We start from the raw sequence: 23,763 nt of genomic DNA, 5'->3' as shown, positions 1-23,763 counted from the left end.
GGAAACAAATGTCTTTCAAATCAGGCAATTCATTTGCTTTTTGGCAACTGGATGTGAACAGTGAAGCCTGAACTACTTAAAAGGCTTTAGGGCTTCCGGGAGAGAAATTGCTTCTCAATGCGCTCCATTGGTGCCTGTATTTAATATTCTCCAAGGACTGCTAAGGCCTGCCAGGCCCTGTATTCATCCTGCCGCAGCACGGCGATGATGGACAAGCATTGATGGGAAAGCTTGCCATTGTTTTCATTCCCTTTCATTATACGGTAATCCGAAATAATTTTACATCGTGTAGATGACACGAAACTTTCATCCTGACGGCAGCATTATCTTGGCCACATCTTTGGCAAATGGTGCTCGCCTTTCCTTCACTATTTTCCCCATGACTTTGAGTTTTAGGGATGCTAGTCAGCACAGGAATTCTAATTTGAGAAAGTCTCACCTTTGCATTCAGGAAAACATACCGTATCTTAGTTCTCTCTTTGAGGAGTTATAGTAATTCAATTCCCTTTCCAAAACATAACTCTGACAATTTTTGCTCCCCCATTACAAGTGTCTACAGGACTCAAATAAAAGATCCTTCAAGTGCCCTCCAGGATCAAAATAATTATATTATATACCTATATAGGCTTTGGTGTGGACAGCTGCTTGGAGAGAACAAAAATAAACCACTTGACTCTCTGATGGATGGAAATTATTAGCATCTGCTAATATTTGCTATTATTAGCAGAGCTAATTTGAAGTGGTGGTTACCATGCCGCCATGGAGGGTGGTCTTTGTCTCAGTTGCCAGGGACAGAGTTACCCCTTAAAGCAGAACAGAATTATTAACAGGGCTCCTTTTCACTGTTAATAGTATCCTATTTGGATGATAAATTATATGATACCTCCATCATCCTTCCTGCATCTTCTTAGTGTTGAGACCTTTCCCAGACCCACCAAGCCCCCAGGGTCTCTCAGAGCTATTGTCTTCCTTGATGTGGACCTCGTGCTCATTCTAGAGCACTCACCTCCTTAGACTGGCTTCCATGCCCTTCTTACTCTTTCTGGTTCAGCTTGTAGAACAGTGGTTCAGGGGACAACTTGGACACCATGGAATACTTAAATGTGACAGTTGGGTACATTAAGAACATAGAACTGGAGAAATATACTTACAAAAAAAAGAAAAAGTGGAAGAAGTAACTTTTTTTAGCAATCCAGTGTCTTCTCAGGATTTGCTATGCATTGAAATGTATCCTCCAAAATGCATATGTCGAAGTACTTACCTCCAGTACCTCAGAATGTGACCTCATTTGGAAATCGTGTCTTTGCTGATGTAATCACTTAAGATGTGGTCATACTGAAGTGGGATGGGCTTATAATCCAATATGACTGGTATCCTTATAAATAGGAGAGGTTCGGACACAGAGGCACTCACACAGGGAGAATGCCATGAGAATGTTGGAGTTCTGCTGTCACAAGCCAAAGAACTATAGGAAGCTAGGGAAGAGGCTGGAACAGATCCTTCCCTAGCACCTGCAGAGGGAGCAGGATCTGCCAACACCTTGATCCCAGACTACCAGCCTCCATAACTGTGAGGCAATGCGTTTCTGTTGTTTAAGGCACTCAATTTGTGGTACTTCATTGCGACAGCTCTAGAAAACTAATATAGGGTTGCAAATTCAAGCTTCTTAGGGCCAGGCAAGTGGCATTAATAAATGAAGCCTCAAGTCTGAGCAATAAGAGTCCTGAAGAACTGGAATATGTATGATTTTCTAAAGAGGGTCACATTCCAAATGCTAACCGCCACTGCCACCACCACCATCTGCTTTTTAAATTTTTGAGCAGATAAATTATGACTTAAATGTTTTTGCCAAAACATCTGGTATTAGCTTACAAAATATTCAAAAGTTATTACTAAAAAATGGGGAGTGTCTTGTTACCCTAGAGGAACAATAACAGAAGTCATGCTATCTTTGTTTCTAGGTGAGTTTTCTTCCCTTGGCATGTTCCAGGAAGTATCTGATGCTCTGGAACATACCATTGGCATCTCCATTTTCTCATTTACCCATGTCTTCTCCCCTTCTCTTCCCTTTGCTTGTCCAAGCCTTTCCTCATGACTCAGGCTCAGTTTTCTGTGATGCCTTCACTGGCTCTGTTATTGGAGAATTCACAATTTACTCTCTGTTTTTAAGGAGCATGCCTTTTCTTAAGTAGGTAAGGTCCATGGACATTCAACTAAAAATACAATATGAGACTCTAGAAGGTCTCTTATTAAAAAAGGGTCATAGTATTACTGAGGTTCACTCAGGAAGGATTTTCAGAGGCAGGCATATGGAATAGGTGGGGGAGCGAGGTACAGACTGTTTGAGGCTCACTGGTACTTGCCCACAGCTTCAAGATGGGATGGTCGGTAGGTGTCCAGAGCTGTCCCATTGGGAGACAACTTAAAAGTTACCAGTGAGCTGAAACATTTATTAGTGATTGTGTTTTCTCACATCTTTGCAGAATGTGATTGCTGGCCAAAATGCAAAATGAATAATACGTTTTAGACATTTTAGGGAATGATATTGTTTTGCACTAGAACCCAGAAATAAAAGACACCTGTACTGGGCCTTCGATATTCAACTTTCACAAAGTGTGGAATGTCCAATATTAACAACCCTCTCTCAATAATCAAGGTAAACCTAACTAGGAAATAAAAAGGAAAGACTCCAGAAATATTTTTCTTTTATTCATCAAAATATAGATTCTATAATGTAAGGAGGCTAAATAAAGATTAGAGCATAAACTGTCATTTATATATATATATATATATATATATATATATATATATGATATGACCATATAAAATATGTTATATGTTTTACTCTTTTCTTTTGTCTAATATGAGCAAAGAAGAACAGAGATGTGCTGCTTACCACCCAGTTCTACAAGGGTTAAGTCCTAACCCACTGCACGAATAGTGTACCCTGAGGGGAATCCAGGATGAAAAACAGGATGAGGCACTCTGTGCTTTGGATAAACAGGCCCTTAGATGGTTAGGTGCATATTTCTGCAAAAATTTCAATGAACCCAGATTCTTTTACCAACATGTGTGTATATATATATATATATATATATATATATATATTAGTAGAAAGAGTGTTTATTTTTTTTAATTACCTTAAAATGTCATTTACAGAGATGCAGATTTACATAACTTGGCAAAAACATTTTAAAAATGTATGGGCTATTTCATATTACTGCACTTTCTCTTTAATAATATATAAGGCATTTTATTTTACGTAAGTAAAGGATAATGTATAATATCATATAACAGGTGTGGTGTCAGTTAAGTCAACCCTAAAATTAAATGAGATGTGTATGGGAGGATAGAAATATATATAAATAGACTGGCTTCTCCCCTACCTCTTTGGAGCAGTTTCCTCAGAGCAAACTGAGGTGCTGTCTCCTAGGCTCTAGTCTTCAGCAAGACTCTGAATAAAACTTAAGCTCACAGCTCTTATGTTGGGTGTCTTCCTTTAAGTTGACACTAAAGTATTTTCAGTATTTTTCTGAGCTTCCTTGCTTACACACAGAGAGGAAATTTCGTGCCTGTGACTTACTCAGGTGACAAAACCTCCCATAGCGCCCTGGCTCACACATACAGGCACCATACACCCTGTGGCAATGGCCATTGTTGGCACAGTTACATTTCCTTTTGCAACTCTTCCCAAAGAATCCTTTTGGGCATCCTAAAGGGTAGAAAGACAAAGGAAGTGAATATTAACCCACATGCAAACCTCACTAGAGCGGTTGTTACATAAGATAAGGAGCTTGCAAAAGGTAAGACATTTCCAATCTGATTGGACCAAGGCTAGAGAGCTCTTTTAAAAACCAACCCTGTGATTTTATATCCATGCCAAAAAATTCTGCAATGACTTGCCATTGCTGTTGGGTTAAAAACTCCAAACGTAACAAGACTGATGAGTCCCTGCACTGGCTGACCTCATGTTGCACTAATATCTCATTGACTTTTGCTCCACCAGCTGGCCTTCCTTAGGTGCCTCTAATGTACCTCACTCTTTCCCACTTCAGAGCTGGGCAACACATGGCTCACTCTCTCTTCCCCTGTCTCATGTCTCCTCCTTTTGTAGGCTTCTGCTTAAGGGTCACTTCTCTAGAAGTTGTTCCCTGGCTCACACAGTCTGTATGGTTCTCATGGTCTGACTTCCAAGCACACATTAATATTTAATTTGAAATACCTACTAACATTTGTAACCGATGTCTGCTTTGAACAGGACTGTAAGTTCCACGAAGAAGGACCAGGAGCTTTTTTATTTTTGTTTTGTTACCATATCATAAAACCTGGCACAGTGCCTTGCAAGCACTTAATATATATTTTTTGAATAAATGAATGAATATCGTTCGGGGGATAAACAACTAGAGGTGTCTTCCTGCACCACTTTGAGAGCAAACTAAACTTGGTTTCCATCTCCCCAGTTTCACGACCTGTGAGAACCTAATAAACTCCCCATGATTTCTGGCAATCCCTGAAGACTTATATCTTCATCGACTCTCTGCCTTCAACTCCTGGGACAGTACAAGCAGTTTCTTTTTTGTGTTTTATCCACCCATGTAGAAAATGTGGTCTCCTGACTGATTTCCATGAAAAATCCACAGGCAGCACTCATTGGATTGGTATTTTGTGAGTTTCTCAACCATCATTTATCCTCTCTTTTCCTCTTTCTCTCCTCTCCTTTTCTTCTCTGATTTTTATCTCACTTCCTCCATGATTTGCCCAAAGAGATTCATTTTCTTCATTCTTTTATTATGCAGAGCAAATCAATTCACTCAGGCCCTATGTGTAAACCTCTGCACACGAACTCCACATTTGCTCAGCAAATGAGAAAGGCTTTCTCTGTATCGGATTCATCCTGCTTAGATCACAGTTGGTGATTTAAGTATCAGTTATTTTTTTCTGTTACACATTCATCAGTCAAAGCAATTGTGCTCTTGTATATATAGACACAGCCCTTTACTTATTTAGAAAAACCACCTTGAAGAAGAACTACAATCCTGCAGCCTGTGGAACAAAAACTACATTCACAGAAAGATAGACAAGATGAAAAGGCAGAAGGCTATGTACCAGATGAAGGAACAAGATAAAACCCCAGAAAAACAACTAAATAAAGTGGAGATAGGCAACCTTCCAGAAAAAGAATTCAGAATAATGATAGTGAAGATGATCCAGGATCTCGGAAAAAGAATGGAGGCAAAGATCGAGAAAATGCAAGAAATGTTTACCAAAGACCTAGAAGAATTAAAGAACAAACACCTAGATGAATTAAAGAACAAACAAACAGAGATGAACAATACAATAACTGAAATGAAAAATACACTAGAAGGAATCAATAGCAGAATAACTGAGGCAGAAGAATGGATAAGTGACCTGGAAGACAGAATGGTGGAATTCACTGCTGCAGAACAGAATAAAGAAAAAAGAATGAAAAGAAATGAAGACAGCCTAAGAGACCTCTGGGACAACATTAAATGCAACAACATTTGTATTGTAGGGGTTCCAGAAGGAGAAGAGAGAGAGAAAGTACCCGAGAAAATATTTGAAGAACTTATAGTCAAAAACTTCCCTAACATGGGAAAGAAAATAGCCACCCAAGTCTAGGAAGCGTAGCGAGTCTCATACAGGATAAACCCAAGGAGAAACATGCCGAGACACATAGTAATCAAACTGGCAAAAATTAAAGACAAAGAAAAATTATGGAAAGCAGCAAGGGAAAAACAACAAATAACATTCAAGGGAACTCCCATAAGGTTAACAGCTGATTTCTCAGCAGAAACGCTACAAGCCAGAAGAGAGTGGCATGATATGCTTAAAGTGATGAAAGGAAAGAACCTGCAACCAAGATTACTCTATCCAGCAAGGATCTCATTCAGATTCAATGGAGAAATCAAAACTTTACAGACAAGCAAAAGCTAAGAGAATTCAGCACCACCAAACCAGCTCTACAACAAATGATAAAGGAACTTCTCTAGGTGGGAAACACAAGAGAAGAAAAGGACCTACAAAAACAAACCCCCGAAAATTAAGAAAATGGTTATAGGCACATACATATCGATAATTACCTTCAACGTGATGGATTAAATGCTCCAACCAAAAGACACAGGCTTGCTGAATGGATACAAAAACAAGACTCTTATATATGCTGTCTACAGGAGACCCACTTCAGACCTAGGGACACATACAGACTGAAAGTGAGGGGATGGAAAAAGATATTCCATGCAAATGGAAATCAAAAGAAAGCTGGAGTAGCAATACTCATATCCGATAAAATAGACTTTAAAATAAAGAATGTTACAAGAGACAAGGAAGGACACTACCTAATGACCAAGGGATTGATCCAAGAAGATATAACAATTATAAATATATATGCACCCAACATAGGAGCACCTCAATATATAAGGCAACTGTTAACAGCTATAAAAGAGGAAATCGACAGTGACACAATAATAGTGGGGGACTTTAACACCTCACTTACACCAATGGACAGATCATCCAGACAGAAAATTAATAAGGAAACACAAGCTTTAAATGACACAATAGACCAGGTAGATTTAATTGATATTTATAGGACATTACATCCAAAAACAGCAGATTACACTTTCTTCTCAAGTGCACACAGAACATTCTCCAGGATAGATCACATCTCGGGTCACAAATCAAGCCTCAGTAAATTTAAGAAAATTGAAATCATATCAAGTATCTTTTCCGACCACAACACTATGAGATTAAAAATCAATTACAGGGAAAAAAACATTAAAAACACAAACACATGGAGGCTAAACAATATGTTACTAAATAACCAAGAGATCACTGAAGAAATCAAAGAGGAAATCAAAAAATACCTAGAAACAAATGACAATGAAAACACGATGACCGAAAACGTATGGGATGCAGCAAAAGCAGTTCTAAGAGGGAAGTTTATAGCAATACAAGCCTACCTCAAGAGACAAGAAAAATCTCAAATAAACAATCTAACCTTACACCTAAAGGAACTAGAGAAAGAAGAACAAACAAAACCCAAAGTTAGCAGAAGGAAAGAAATCATAAAGATCAGAGGAGAAATAAATGAAATAGAAACAAAGAAAACAATAGCAAAGATCAATACAACTAAAAGCTGGTTCTTTGAGAGGATAAACAAAATTGATAACCCATTAGCCAGACTTATCAAGAAAAAGAGGGAGAGGACTCAAATCAATAAAATTAGAGATGTAAAAGGAGAAGTTACAACAGACACCGCAGAAATACAAAGCATCTTAAGAGACTACTACAAGCAACTCTATGCCAATAAAATGGACAACCTGGAAGAAATGGACAAATTTTTAGAAAGGTATAACCTTCCAAGACTGAAACAGGAAGAAATAGAAAATATGAACAGACCAATCACAAGTAACGAAATTGAAACTGTGATTAAAAGTCTTCCAACAAACGTCCAGGACCAGATGGCTTCACAGGTAAATTCTATCAAACATTTAGAGAAGAGATAACACCTACCCTTCTCAAACTCTTCCAAATAATTGCAGAGGAAGGAACACTCCCGAACTCATTCTATGAGGCCACCATCACCCTGATACCAAAACCAGACAAAGATACTCCAAAAAAGTAAATTACAGACCAATATCACTGATGAATATAGATGCAAAAATCCTCAACCAAATACTAGCAAACAGAATCCAACAACACATTAAAAGGATCATACACCATGATCAAGTGGGATTTATCCCAGGGATGCAAGGATTCTTCAATATACGCAAATCAATCAATGTGATACACCATATTAACAAATTGAAGAATAAAAACCATATTAAAAAAAAAAGAAAAGACCACCTTGAAAAGTAGAGATGCAGCTTTCATTTTGTTTATTTCCTATTAGAAACATCAAGAACTTAAAGAGCTGTCTCATATGACCAGCCATTCCTACCGTCTTCACAGGTTTTCCCATGAACCCATGAGGGGCACTCGCACTGCCAGCTCAGAGGATCACACGTGCCTACGTTCTGACAATCACAGATGCCGTCATACTCTTTCCCACTGGTCTCTGGGGAACGAGCTATGAAGAAAATGGAGAAGGTGGATATACAGTGTAATATACTCATTGTGATACAAATGGTTAGAGAATAAAAGCTTGTCTTTCTATTAGAATGTATTCTCAGTAATTAAAATCTCTGTAACTTGCAGACTCAGGAAGAGTCTCTGGCCTGTTCCTAGTTTGGATGGCATCATCATTGCTGGGGGAATTACTGATACAGCTAGTTAAAATGATGCTGACTGAAGAACTGCTAACAAGTTTTACATGCAAAATTTACCTTGTTCCTTAAACTCTAGCCTTCACATTTTCAGAACTACTTAAACATTTTTGCTCTATATATGTTACTAACCTTAGTGAGAAACAAACTGCATCTTCTATTTTGAAAAATGGGAAGAAAATGTAGGAAAAAAAGCCATGGATTTTTAACTGGAAATGAAGGCAACTAAGACTGTCTTGAGGGTTCCAAGGTATTCTGCACAAAGATTGACAAAGTCAAGAAAAGAACTGTTTTCTTTGGTTTGTTGTTTTGGGGGGAAGTGCTTAGTATTCCATTAAAAATAAATAAAGTGGGGGAAATGTCTATGACTTTAAGCTTAACTTGAGTAAATAGAGCTGTTGAGATAAGGTTAGTAACCATTTAAATTGACATTTTATCATAATTGGCTAAATATTGTAAAACTACATTTATATCACCTCTGCCATCTACCCACCCACACCTTTCCAGATGCTGCTAATATGGAAACTTGGCTTCTTTTCTTTGCTTTCAAGCTCGAGGTTACCATGGAAAGGAAAGACAAAAACAAAAGGAGTAAGAGAGAAAGAAACCGGCAACAAATACTGGTTGAGACCTGCATTGTTAATTTACACGTAGTAAGTCTGAATTCTTACAGCAACTATAGATGGCACATTTTAAAAAATATATAAATATATATTTTAAAATATATAAAATATATATATATAAATATACCTGGAAAATGAAGCTAGGCAAGTTTAAATAGCTTGCACAGTATCTGGGTTATAGCAAGGCATCAATATTGGCATACCAACACTATCATCTGGTAGTCCCCCACTAAAAGAATATGATATCACGGTGCACAGGGATTTGCTAAATACTTCATTAACATCAAACAGAGCAATTATCCTGGAGAAGAAAAGTTTAAAACAAACATGTGCTAAAACATAGCTGGATGATTTGGAAGAAGTCATGAATCTTCCCTTCCATATAATATATAGTCCATTCATTTATCATATGAAAATACTCCTATCTTCTCTTTCCATTGGATAGAGTCTCACAATAACAAATGAGACAGTCAATATGAAATCTCTTCAAAAGAAATGGAGTTCTAAAATGTGCTGTTAAGATTAATATGTGGTAATTTTTTAATTGTTTCATTGTAACTACTTGGAGAAATTCCTAAAACATCCAAGTAGATGTTTTCGTTATAGACCAATAAGGACATTGGGCTAGAAGATCTACTCCGTGGGAAAACCAACTTTCCAGATCCCTGCAGATTTTTTTTTTTAAATGTCTCTTGCTGCATTTGAAGAGCTGGTACTCTTAGAAATACTAGTGATGAATGATTGGTCACTTCCATTTATTACAGTTTATAGGGATTTTTTTTATAAATTTATTTATTTACTTATTTATTTTTGGCTGCTTTGGGTCTTTGTTGCTGTGCGCACGCTTTCTCTAGTTGCAGCCAGCTGGGGCTACTGTTCTTTGCAGTGCGCGGGCTTCTCATTGCAGTGGCTTCTCTTGTTGCGGAGCACGGGCTCTAGGTGCGCGGGCTTCAGTAGTTGTGGTGCCAGGCCTGCCAGGCCTGAGTAGTTGTGGCGCACGGGCTTAGTTGCTCCGTGGCATGTGGGATCTTCCCGGACCAGGGCTCGAACCCATGTCCCCTGCATTGGCAGGCAGATTCTTAACCACTGCGCCACCAGGGAAGCCCCTATAGGGATTTTTAAGAAAGTGTTCTTGCTCTCCCTTTTTGTTAAAGAATTACTGAGCACTTTTTTTTTTTCCAATTTGGATTGTTCTGTTTTAATTTTTGTAGAAGAAGAATGAAAGAAAGACAGGAAATGCAAAGAAGACATAAGCTTCTGTTTTCAGGGACAGACTGCCCTTTTCTGGACCATGTGAACACGTAGAGAATCTCAAGGTTTTCCAAAGCCAAAGAAGGGGTCATGTTATCTTCATTTTATCAGGAAGTTCATTTTCAACACTTCTATATTAATTTTGCATCAGACGTTTTACTCTGATGCATTTGCAATAGATTTTTAGTTTCATCTCTCATGCTGACATGTTAGGGATCAAGGGTTTGGAAGATGCATACTTACCAAAAAATTTTATAATATAGGGAAAACATTTATTTCCTAATAGTCATGCAATAAGATTTATTTGATCCCGGTTTTATACAGTTGACTATGTCAAGCAGCAGGTCCATATAGCTGGAAGTCTCAATACAAAGTTTTATCCATTCATGTACAGGTGCCTCCAATTTGGAGAAATGTGAATAGGACCTGGCCAATAAGCTTCCAGACTAGTAAGGAAATGGAACAGAAGCATAGCTAACTCTAATTCAATGGAGAGAGGGAGAGAGAGAGAGAGAGAGAAAAGTAGAGAGAGAGGCTTTAAATCCACAGAAAATATAAATAGCTGTGATTGGACTGGGACCATCAAATAAAGCTTCAGGCAATAAATGGCAATAGACAAAGATGTCAGTTTAGCAAAAGGCACAAAGCTGAAAAGTGCAAAGCATTAAGTAGTGACTGGTGTAGCTTGCTGGAAATGATAAGCTGGTCAAAGAGTTGTGGATAAAAAGAGAAAAGGATTTATGAGGGCCTGATATTAGATGGTTGCCGGTAACTAGATTAGAAGCATAAAGCTTTATGTATCAGGAAATGGGACACTCCTGAAGCTTTCTGAGCAGCAGGGAGACATGATCAGAGGGATGCTTCAGGAAGAGCCTCCACACTCTAACTAGTAATTCTGGGGGAACCACTTCACTATGTTATAATTCAAGTTTTGCATCCATCTCATAATAGAAACAATATTTGTGCTCTTTCTTCCCACATGCAGGGGCTTCAAAAGAAATTCTGCTCATATCATCTTCCAAGCCATTCACAAAGACCAAGAGAACTCTTTTATTAAAAAATTTATAAGGGAAATTTAAAGAGAGAAAAAGGAAATAAAAAGAGTCAATATATTCTGTTTTTATTACTTGTCAGTTTTAGTATCTGCAAATATACCTCCATTTAAAATATAAAGGAAAAAATTTATTAGAGGTATTATTTTTCAAATCATTGACATTTTCTCATGAGAGACATATAAAAAACTTACAAGTGTCATTGGCTGTACTTACATATTGTTTAAAAGAAAAAGAGAACACAAACAAAAAAGAGGCAGCGAACAGTCGAGCAGTTCCATTAACTGCACTTCGTAACGCAAATCCTTTCATTTTTCTTTCTTCCTTGGGAGTAGCTTGCCAGGGCCTAATGATTTATTTAAATGGAGGGATTTTTATAGGCCTAGAATATTAGGATCCTTTATAAACTTTTACGTTCCATGGATGAACAAGAGACAGCACATCAAGTTTCCCAGGGAACACAAAATCTCCCATTTTAATCACATGTTCAGTTTGAAACCTCAGTGCTTCACAGACATTCTTTGTGCACAACAAATAAATTGGTTTCTCACCCATATCAATTGTTAACCTTGTTAAAACATTTTGGGGAGAACATATGTAAAGAGCTCATGACCAACAGTTTACCAGCAGTAAAGGAAAATTCATCACTCTCTTACCAATGCTCCAAGGAATCACTTACTTTCATTACAAAGAATGTCTCCCCAGCCAGCTGGGAAGCAGCATCCACTCTTTCCTTCCTGGCACCAGCCTCCATTCATGCAGTCCTCACAGCTCAACGTGCAATCGTGTCCGAAGGTATGAATCTAAACAGACCGGAATGCAATGTCATCTTAGTGGACCCATACTGTCTACATCACTGAAAATAAAGATGAAACCCTTCATGTCCCAAAAAACAAATAAACATGATCCTTGAGCACATTTCCTAAAGAGTCCCAGTAAAAGACAATAGCAAAGAGATACCTTTTAAAATAGAGCTTGGAAGTAGTCCCTAAAGAATATTTAGGATATTGAAGAAAGTAAAAAATGAAAAGAAATTACCATTAATTTCTGAACACAAAAATAATCAATGATCCTGGCACTTCAGTGTTTTTCCTTCCATGCTGTTTTATGCAAAGTTTTTTTTTTTTTTTTTTTACCAAGTAAGCCTTCTTACTGAGATTTAATATACATGCAGAGAAGTGCACAGAACTCAAGTGTACACTTCATACTTTTTTTTCCCACAGTGTAAATAACCCCATGTAAATGCCTCCCAGATGAAGATATAGAATATTACCAGCACCCCAAAAACTGAAAGGTGACTTGATGATTCTTAATCATTAGCCTTACAAATTAAGCTCTATTCTGATTTATATCACCATGGATTATTTCCCCTTATTTTTGAACTTTATATAAATGGAATTGTAAAGTATGTACTCTTTGGTATCAAGCTTCCTTCATTCTATATAATGTTTATGAGACTCACACATATTGTGTGTTCACTAGTTTATTTTTTATGGCTATATAGTATTCTATTGTATAAATGTACCATAATGTGTTTATCTGTTCCATTCTTGAGGGAAATTACCTTAATCTGAATAAGGATGGATAGACTTTATCTCAGTTGTTTTTTTAAGGCTCATTCCATTTTAAGATTTGCCCCTGTTTCTAGATGGGGTCTTTCAGATGTCCCAGTTGAAAGCCTGTCATGTTTAGCAAGGCTTCTCCACCTTGGCAGATCCTCAACTCCAACTTCTACCTCTCTGGCACCATGCATGATACTGCTGATAACTGTGCTTAGCTCCTTACTCTCTTTGCAGCTGTCGGTAGACTTCCTGGCTTCTCTGTCTGCATAGCCCATACATTAGCAAATGGCTCAAAGAGAAAAGGAGCACAGATTGTCCATCTCACTTGTGTGAGCTTCTCTTCTCTCTAGATCTTGGCCACTCAAGTTCTGACGGTCTTGGTAGTCCTGAACTATTCCTATTCTGACTTTGAGTAGCCAGAGTATCAGGAGTCTAATGCAGTAACATTAAAGCATTTCTATCATTATGCAGATGCATTTATTGATATTATTATCATTGACCATAGCATATAAACAAATCTGCTACTTTACTGAATGTCTTCTAAAGAAATCATTAAGCTTTGATGCTCTTAAAATACAAGGAATAGAGGGAGAACAAAAAGAGCAGCTCTGTCTTACAAAGAAAAGAAAAAGAAGCAGCAGACTGGCTGCAAACTGTTACTTCTGAAAGAGGTTATGCTAATTTATTCTGATCAGAAGCGATTTGATGCTTGAGTTCCGTTGCATGGATATATAAGAAAAACTGCTCACATTTGTAAAGATATTTTTTCTTGGTCCACTTGAGCATATTGAACCATTGGTTCTCTGCATTTTAAAATTTAGAAAGGGTCTAGATTTTAAGGCTATTTAAGGTAAATTTGAACTATACCAAAATGACTTCTAGTAGAGTTTAAACTGTTAGAACTAAAAGGTCCCAATCCTTCTCTCCATTATGCTAATTCAAAGCTATTTTTCAGCTCCATTTCACTGTATCACATTTTCAATAGCGCCCACCCCCCTGCACCCCTTGGTCCACACATACCTACATAGCAACCTCTTTTTGTGCTAAAGGGAAGAAAGACAAAAGATGATGAATTTCATAGGGAGCTTTGAAGAAGTAATTTTGGTCCCATTTTTCTTGCTAATATCATGTTAAAACGCTTGATGGCATTAAACATTGATAATGAAATTGTCTATGAAAGATTTATGTGAACTATCTAAAAATGGAGAAGAGAGGTGACTTTAATGAGATACATGCTTTTATGCACCAACTCTGTGCAAAGCAGTCAGTTCTCCTCGAATATCTTTCCCCTCTTGCAGCTCATCTTCTTCACCTTCGTGGGTGAGAGGCAGAGAGGTGGCCACATAATGAAGCAGTTGAGGTGGGCTCTTGAATAGAAGACGTGGAAACTTCACAATATCTAATTCCTCTTCTTCTTCCTTTAGCTCATCATCATCTAAAGCTCAGACCGCACAGGGAAAGACCTGGATTCCACATGCTGGTTAAAAGAAGGAAAAACTGAGCAAGGGTTGATGGGAAAAATGAGAGAGTCTGAACTAGACAGTCAAGGCAGGGGGCAGCTGAAAGGTAAAACTCTTTGAGAAAGCCATTTCAAACCGCCTATTGTAAATGAAGGTGAGAAGCAGCAAGCACAGAGTTGAAACTGCCGCAGAGAGAACAAAAGGGAAAGAAAGATCTCAGTCTGTGAAGAGAGAAAGGGGAGGACAGGTTGAGTTAAAGAATATATGGTCTCCGTGCTCCCAAAGAACAAGACAAGGGTTGAAGTCGGTTAGAAGAGATTTGATAAAACTCTCCACAGCAACTTAGAGATGCCCGTTTTTCCATCACTTCCAATTCTGCAGCCTTCCTCACAAGTATACTCATAGTTTTCCACAGAGTTGATACGTAGTTGGTCACAGATGATACTGAGATCCAGACATTCACCCACATCTGGGAAAATTTAAAGTGTTTGCTCTTAGGTGTTGAGAGATAAAATAGACCGTATGAACTCATGGGCATATCTGTCACCTTTATTAACCAATAACAATGTATTGCTATATAGAAAGCATAGCCCCAATTCTTCCTCAAATATATCCTGCCAATTACTTTTCCTTCACTCATTTCCAAGTTTACCATAGTTTACCTACATAGACAAGGTCTTTCTGAGAGCTTGTTCATGAGATTTGAGGAAGAATTTAAAACTTACATGGTCTTAGGCTGTGTACCATTTTGCAGAACGTTCATTCACTCTTGAATTATTCAATATCTATGGTGAAGCCTTTATTCCACGCATAATTCTGTGCACAGTTTGTGGAGAATTTTAGAGACGGATGAAGGCTAGGCCTTAATCTCATATGACTTACTGGTGTTATGTCCACATCTGAGCCCAGACTTTGATCAATGTGTTCAATATACTAAAAGTTCATTTATGAAGCTGAGTTTCCAGGTCTGGCCTCAGATTGTGGATACCTTTTCCATTTGGATGTGTGTACCCAAGTATGTATATTCACAATCATCTCTTGGCTCACTTTGCTTAAGAACAGATGGTACATGAAATTCAATTTTTTTTGGCCCTGTTAATTGGATGGGAGGTGTAAGTGGTAATATGCTCTACTGTGTTTAGAATATATAGATATCATAGTTGTATGTTCTTTGCTGTTATCTATACTGCAAGGCTGGGGAGCTTGGCACCTATATGAAGAAACACAACTATCATCCTCAACAGAATACAAGAATTTATTTCTTTAATCCAAGAAACACTATTTTCTCTGAGGCATTAAAGTCTTCTTATATAATCTGACTATTATTGAAATAGATAACAATCTTCGAACTTTGATTTCAAGAAGAAAAGTAAGGTTCAAAATAATGGTAATAATAATCACAAATGAAAATTTAAAGATTATATATTTAAGGTAAACTCGTTAAAGTAATTTACAGCGATGACTTACATGAGCCCTTCTTAATGGTATAAAAAAGTGAATTAACTCTACTCACTGAATTCAAACTCTCCCATCTTATAAAAATACACCTATCAGCTAGAAGTCATCTAAAAGGTAAGTGAATCAATTTCAACAAATAAGTTAGAAAATTATAAAATGACTCACCTTAAAACTTGCATTATCTAGATTGATATCAGATATATAAAGGATTCTGATACAGATTTGGACTGTGGCTTGTGAACCGGCAATCCTTCTGCTATTGCCCTTAAAGTAGAAGGACACTCAGTAATCACCTCCGACTCCAGTCAAGCTTGCCAAGAGCAATTCCTGTGGCAGTGTGCTATGGCTTGCTGGAATCTCTCACTTGCCTATATATATATTAAATTAGGTAAAAGGGATTATGGGCCGATGACTATTATTATAATAATAATAGCTACTTTTAGTTGAGTGATTTCTCGATGTCAATCACAGTAGCAGGCACTTTACATATATTACTTTTCTTAATTTCCCCAGTAATCCCATTATTGTCTTCACTTTACTGATGAGGATCTGAGGCTCAGAGCACCCAAGTTCATATAATAGAACATGGTGAAGCCACAGAGAGATCCAAGTCTCTTTAGTGTCAAAGCCTTCCCTTTCCCACCCTAACCCTCTGCCTCAGATATTCCCCCTCCATTGATGGCCCCATCACATCAGGGATTTCACGTTAGAGCTCAGGAATTCACCATCACATCCACAAGCGACAGAACTGATCCGAAAGCCTTCCTGACAACTGCATTCAGAGCCTCCTAAGTAGTTGATGCAGAGCTGGGCCCAGCAGGCTTCTCCACTCTCACATTCATCAAGGTCTAAAGGGGGAAAGGACATTTCTGTTACTTAAGGGCAGGAATTTAACTGACCTTTGAAGGTGCTGATAAGCCTCACTTCGAAATTAAAACTGATTTACTAACCATTTTCTATTTCTCAGGTTACTGAGCACAGACATTGAAGAGACTATAACACAAAACAAATGAGGCCGCATTTGGGTGTACGTTTCTGACATGCTTCTATGCCTGGTATTTATTTGAAAAGGCTGTAAGTAATCTCCAAATGCATTTATAAGCACAGGGTAAGAGATCTCTGCTATTTTTCCAGTTTAAACAGCAATCTAACTGAACAAACAGAGAACTTGAAGAACGACAACAAAAAAACAGCTTGAGAAGAAGAGCCAAAAAATTCCACTTAATGGACATTTAATAGCTGCAAAGAGGAGGCAGTCTTAGGCCCCCATGTGTTTGTTCTTCTGGAACTTCAGATGAAAGAACGTTCCCAAGCAAAAAGAAGTCACGTGACTGGGAAGAGAAGTGGATAAAGGCAATTTAGAGAGAGGGCAGACAATCATTTTAAATATTATGTGTTAAATTACAGAATATTTCAGGGCATTTGCTTGAACTTTTCGATGATGCTTTGACTGGGATGAGTTTTTATTATAATTGGTGACACTATTACCCTGGAGTGTCCTAGCAGATAAACAGCTTTCTAAATGATGATCTTTAAGTCTCCTTCAGCACTGTTATTCTAGGATTCTACAATCTGGCATGTGTCTTCCTTTATTTGCCCTGCAGAAAATAAAAATGCACCAGAAGATGTCAAATTGAAACCTTTCAGCCAAAGGCTAATCGATTTATCCTGAGTTTTGAGGGGATCATTTATAATATAATTGGCTAAAGGGTAGCAACAGACTCTTTACCCACTGCTTTCACCAGGCTAGACACCTGGGAATTGTGTGGTCAGGGTTTTTGACTATAGGTCCTTAGTTCAATTCTACCCCCTTTGTTGAATTATTAAGTTGGGTGGCCTGTCAGTGCTGAGTTTACAAAATCCCATTGCTCCATAACTACATGAGCGGCCCCAGATATAAAAGGTCAGTGTCTCAATTAACCTTGGAAAGGGTACCAATGTAAGAAAATGCAGACAAGAGAAAGGAAGGAAAGAAAATGCAATCAATCAGCTAAGGTTAGGGGTCACCATAAAATATCCAAATGAAGGTCATTTGGACACAAAACATTCTTTCTCCTGCAAAATGTCACAAGCAGTGCTACTCACAAAACTCTAGATGATATTTTTTTCCTTTCTTATATTAAAACTTCATTTATCCTTTGTATTATGTAGCATGAATATAGAGGACAAAAAAAACCTTAAAAAAATTCAGTTTCATTTTATCTAAAACATTATCTTTTATGTTTTTTGGATTTTCTTATTTCAAGATTTTTTTAAAAGTCTTCTCAGATATCACCAGAGCCTCTAAACATATACGTCTCATGATTCCCTGTTCTCAACCAGTAAGGAGCACAATTGCATCACATAACTGGAAAAATGAATTCCTCGATCTATCATTTTATGACGCATTTTGGATTCTTCTTCTATTATCATTCCTCTGGGGTTATTTCTGTCTCATGTACAGAACTCATCTGAAACCCCATTCTTCCTTTCTTAAAATGCCCTGTCCCTTCAACCCTTATATCACCTGTTTTCCTAAATGTCTTGATTCCTTTCCAGATCTTATTTGGTAATATCTTTGCTTGCTTATTTTTAATTTTTCTTCCTCTCTGATGATAATATTTTTCCTATTTACATTGGCCAATACACCAAATATTGCAGCATCACAGAGAAATTCACCTGTACTTAAAAATTTAGCCCTAATCAAAACTACAGCATTAATTGCAGTCAGGTGAAACAATTAAACATTTCAACTATGACTTCAGAAAAGCATCCAACGTAAACCTTGAAAAAACTTGACTTCTGTATCTACCCCCCACACATAGTCACTGAATAAAGCTCCAAAGATTAGAATAAAATTTTTTTCTGATAACTACCAATTGTTAAATTTAGTGAACTTACTGCTGGTCAGACACTTATATTTTGTATAGTTGTCTTTCAAATTGCGTTAACACATCTCTAGGTTTTAGCCCTAATACATTTTTGCATTTGGGCAAGACTGACCATTTGCAGACTAGAACACATTTATTTGTAAAAGGAAAGTTGTGTAAAATGAAAGTTATATAAAAGGAAAGTGGATCCTAAAATACACTAAAAAGAAAATTGTTTAATTTCCCTCATGCATGAATGTTTTACAAAGCATCCGTGGCCTTAATCTGTTCTCAGGCAAATAAGCCGAGTATGTATATGCACACTCCAAAAAATCATTGCCTTTACTCTAGTGAATATTTGGTCTTTAGGAATGAGTGTTATTTATTGTTGGAAAATGAAATAAACTTGAGCCGTAAACAAAACAATGTTGTCATGTTGACTGCTGAAATGTCACAAATATGCAATTTTCTACATTTTGACCCTGGAAGATGCTATTTTTTCTGGCTGTAAATAAGAAATTTACTGAACTGTACTTTTCAAAGAATAAGGAAAGATATCAAACTATAAGTTGCAAACAAAAGGTTTAGCAAAATTCCAGTTTCCCTTACCCAACAGTCAATAAAAGAAGGTAGGAAGGAAAGAAGGAAGGGAGGGAGGGAGCGAGGAAGCAAAGAAGAAAGGAAGCCCTTTATTTTTTCCAGAGATACAAATGTTAGCAAGGTAGAAAATTATAAGCATAATTTTCATTACAAAAAAGAAGCACGGCAATCAACTGGTTTCATTAAGTTAATCACCATAGACACTGAGAAAAATGCAGAAGGTGATGTTCGATCAAGAAATAACAAGTAATGACATTGTTTTGGTTAAATAATTTATGAAACCAGAATACTTCAAAATCCCTTGAAGTTCACTCTGTCACATTAGTGCCAAACTAAAAAATCTCAATGGCTGAGGCTTTTGAAATTCACCTCTTCTCTTTTGGTACTTCAGTTTGCCTCAAATCATACTGTAGCATGAAATGGTCAAAGATTTTTTTTAGTACTCACATCATAATTTTTAAGAAAGGTGATATAAAGTATCACAAAAGAAAACAAGAAAATATGGTGTCATAATTCTCGAATGATGGCAAATTGTTTTAGGGGCTTGTAGGTGCTCTCAGACCCAGAGCACATAGTAATTTAGTTTGATGCTCACTCTTCCTATTTTAGTAGATATTCCTTTTTCTCAGAAGTTCTAGATTAAACATTTCATTATGAAGCAAGGCTGGGATGGAATTTATTCTTCTCATTGTCTCAAACGATATAAGTTCTGATAATATGTAGAAAAAGTTATCCATTAAAAATAGTTTTGAGCTGGGATTTCCAAAGAATAACATCTTTTAAAGTTTTCTTTTGGAACGTAGCTACCTGCCATGTCAAAGGTGACATCCAAATTATCACCAAGTTGAAAACCAAAGAACATGATTGCTTCTGCTTGTGGTGGAGAGAATTAGCGTGCATGGTGGCATTTTTGTTTGAATTACAAATTACATTAAATGGTTAGATAGGCCTTAGAATATTTTCCAGAAATAAAACTGTTAAGTCCATATATATTGCTAATAAGTTTTAAATCTCCTTTAACTTCAAAGTAAATATCTAAACACAATGATGTCTTCTGTCAATTAGTATTTCTTTTACATTTATCCAGTAGCCAAAGACACTGTTTACTTCACTTCTTGCAGTTTGAGAGATGTGGCTACATTAGAGCACTAAGTATTAGAGAAGAAAGGGCTAAATGAATCCAGGGCAACCTCTGAAGGAAGATGGCATTTACCATGCATTACCTATGCATGTTTTCTCATCTGAATCAAGCCGGTGTCCATGGTTACAGGAGCAACAGGGCCCACCAACTGCATGTTCACAGTGACAGGAACAACCACCATTATTCTTTTCACAGCTATTGACAATTTCCAATTCAATCCCTTTCCAAAACAAGCAAAAGAGAATTATTAGCATAATAACAGAGAAATCTGAATATATGGCAACAATGGGTACACTCTCTCTGTTGGGAGATGACTAACTTTATTGGAAATCTGTCAACACTCTAAGCATATAAAAGTAAACGTCTGAGGACTATTAAGCATTGTAAATATCTAGACCATATCAAAACTTATAAACCTATAAATAATGTCAAACTGACAGAGTGTGGCAGAAAGGTAATGGAGTCCACCAATGGTTATTAAACGTATCTTAAAGGACACTTACGTCTGGGAATTTTCAGTATTTTCAGAATGTAAAAAATATGTGTATTGAATCAATGATCAGAAAGCAAATACAGCTGACATATCTGTTCTCAAACTAATGGTATGTTAATATCTGCCCTTTTTTTAGGCTGTGAGTACATGAAAATACTGTTAAAAATGGCTTTGGAAAAAAAAAATGGCTTTGGAACAAAACTATGAACAAAAAACCAATGAATTAGCTGATTATATGTAACTGGTATCATGTTCATATGCTAATCAGCTTTGATGTATACAAAAGTCACTTATTACATAAACATTCTCTTACTTTGAGCACGAATTTGCTGATCATGGTACATGCCACTACTTTGGGGCAGTTTGGGGGGCATCCAGCTCAGTATATAGATGTCAATTTTCCTGAGCACACAGGTATTATAATCAATCATTTTCAAAGTGAGAAAATGAAAAATAAAAGAATGCTTTGCATCATTGTTAAAAGTATGGAATTAGATACTCTGCTATTTTCACCATTGGCCTCTACTGTTCTTCATTTGTGTTGCTTGGACACACCTCTAAATGAGAGCGACTACATTGGTTCATTTCCTTCCATTCTTAACTCCTGAATCCTTTGAAAGAAGAAAGATGGGAAAGAACAGGACAAGGGCACTTAGGATTGTGGTATTCCTTGAGAGCCTGTATCACCATTCAAACTGCCAAGGTATCTGCTATGTTGCTGTATAGTTACATGTACAGAAATCATGCTCCCTGGTCCCAGCTTCCAGTCTACACTAGGCAGCAGCCATGTGTCCAGGGCGCCCAGGGCACATCCCTGTCATTGTGCTCATTCCTCTGTACCTTCATCATCTTGTATTACCCAGCTCGTAACAGATGTTCAAAAATTGGTTTTGAGAGTAGAGAATGGACTTGAGGACACGGGGCGGGGGGGAAGGGTAAACTGGGATGAAGTGAGAGAGTGGCATGGACATATATACACTACCAAATGTAAAATAGATAGCTAGTGGGAAGCAGCCACATAGCACAGGGAGATCAGCTCAGTGCTTTGTGACCACCTAGAGGGATGGGATAGGGAGGGTAGGAGGGAGACCCGAGAAGGAGGGGATATGTGGATATATGTATATGTATAGCCGATTCACTTTGTTATACAGCAGAAACTAACACACCATTGTAAAGCAATTATACTCCAATAAAGATGTTAAAAAAAAGTGCTAAAATTAAAAAACAAATAGGTTTTGAATGACTGAATAAACAAAAAAAGATTATGCTAATGAATTTATTGTTGAAAATAAGAATGCCTTTGGGTTTAGAAACAGCTAGTTTAGGACACAGCAAAATAAGAGAGCTAAAGGAAAGGCTGAAATAATTAAGGGAACTGATAGTTTTCACAGTATGTTAGCATATACTCTGTAGGGAGACATATTTCAAAGTTTGGCTCCTATTCTCGTTTCCCTGTGATCAATGCAGCTGTAAGACTGCCGGAGGTACTATACATATAAATGACATTACTGTAACCTCATAAAGAGCTAAACTATACGGGACTCAGACATGCGCATACTCATCTAGAACTGGCCACTAGAAGTAAGCTGAGAGTCTGCGTTCTTGATACAGATGACACTGTTTAACTATCATACCTAAAAATATGCTTTAAAAAAACTTTAAAATCTGATCCCCGTGGTTTCTCATAGATAGCAAATAATCATTATTTACTCAATATATTAAATATGCATTAAATACATATGGAACTTAGGTTCACTATATACTGCTTGGTAGTTTGGGGACAGTTTTATTTAACCATGCTAGATCCAGAATTTTCTAATTTCTAATCACAAGATAGTGATAGTTTATTCATAGCACACTTTGAAGATTCGATGTTTATGCTATACAGTATTTTGAGAGCCTCTGAGAAGAAATCATATAAATACAAAATATTGTTGTCCTAGGAAAAAGTTAAAACAATATTTGCCTAAAATATACTGTTACATGAAGAACACGTAATTCATTGTTTTTTTCTTTTTTTTAAATTTATTTATTTATTTATTTTGGGCTGTGTTGGGTCTTCTTTGCTTTGCGCGGGCTTTCTCTAGTTGCAGCGAGCTGGGGCTGCTCTTTGTTGCGGTGCAAGGGCCTTCTCAATGCGGTGACTCCTCTTGTTGCGGAGCATGGGCTCCAGGCATGTGGGCTTCAGTAGTTGTGGCACGCGGGCTCACTAGTTCTGGCACACAGGCTCACTATTTGTGGCTCGTGGGCTCTAGAGTGCAGGCTTAGCAGTTGTGGCACACTGGCTCAGTTTCTCTGCAGCATGTGGGATCTTCCCGGACCAGGGCTCAAACCCATGTCCCCTGCATTGGCAGGCAGATTCCTAACCACTGAGCCACCAGGGAAGTTCCTCACTGCTAAATATTACCATGTTCTGAAAACATTTACCCCACCTACAAGTTTTAAAGCACTCAAAATACCAGTTTTCACCAAGAAAGTTTTGTATGTCAGTTAGTAAATATTGAGGTCTGGTGAGAGCTACACAAAGAACTTAGCCAAATATTCACATGAGGGAAATAAATGTAAAAATACACTTCTACCAAATGTACTCAACTCTAGGGCAAATTGCTTTCCCAAGTAACTTTCACAGAAAGCCTATACCTCATGACTCATTAGCAATAATGACCCCCTCTTTCATGATAACTGAGAACTCACCAGTCAGATTGCAAGGGATTTTATTTCAGGCATCTGTAAAATGTACTCACCTCCTAAACCTCTGGCCACATTAAAAAGCCAAGATATTAATAAGAAAGAAAAACCCATCCACATTTCTCTCTGCCTGAAAGGACTCCTCAGGGCATTGAGAGAAAGATTCACTTCGAAAGAAGTTATATCCTAATTAGTAGTTAATTCTTCTCTCCCATGTTATTTAGTTTGCTCTTTAAAAGACAAATACCACTGCAGCAAAACTGCCCTGTCTTTAAGCAGTAGAAATATACCAACAGACCTTAAG

At 37.4% G+C, this 23,763-nt stretch overlaps 1 protein-coding gene across 1 annotated transcript in view; it reads right to left on the bottom strand.

Moving 5' to 3' along the window:
• Positions 1–11,813: 11,813 nt before the first annotated feature.
• LOC101332404 (EGF-like and EMI domain-containing protein 1) overlaps positions 11,814–23,763 on the bottom strand; it is a 55,928-nt gene continuing 43,978 nt past the window's right edge. Inside the window, exons 5-9 of the mRNA XM_033855202.2 lie at positions 20,361–20,498; positions 16,414–16,536; positions 14,017–14,211; positions 13,638–13,645; positions 11,814–12,011 (exon numbers count right to left, since the gene is read on the bottom strand). Of these exons, the coding sequence (XP_033711093.2) occupies positions 11,880–12,011; positions 13,638–13,645; positions 14,017–14,211; positions 16,414–16,536; positions 20,361–20,498 (596 nt within the window). The 3' untranslated portion in view covers positions 11,814–11,879. The remainder of the gene's footprint in view (positions 12,012–13,637; positions 13,646–14,016; positions 14,212–16,413; positions 16,537–20,360; positions 20,499–23,763) is intronic.

Source organism: Tursiops truncatus, chromosome 4, assembly GCF_011762595.2.
Source record: "Tursiops truncatus isolate mTurTru1 chromosome 4, mTurTru1.mat.Y, whole genome shotgun sequence".
Taxonomy (NCBI): domain Eukaryota; kingdom Metazoa; phylum Chordata; class Mammalia; order Artiodactyla; family Delphinidae; genus Tursiops; species Tursiops truncatus.
This window is presented reverse-complemented; position numbering and strand designations above follow the sequence as displayed.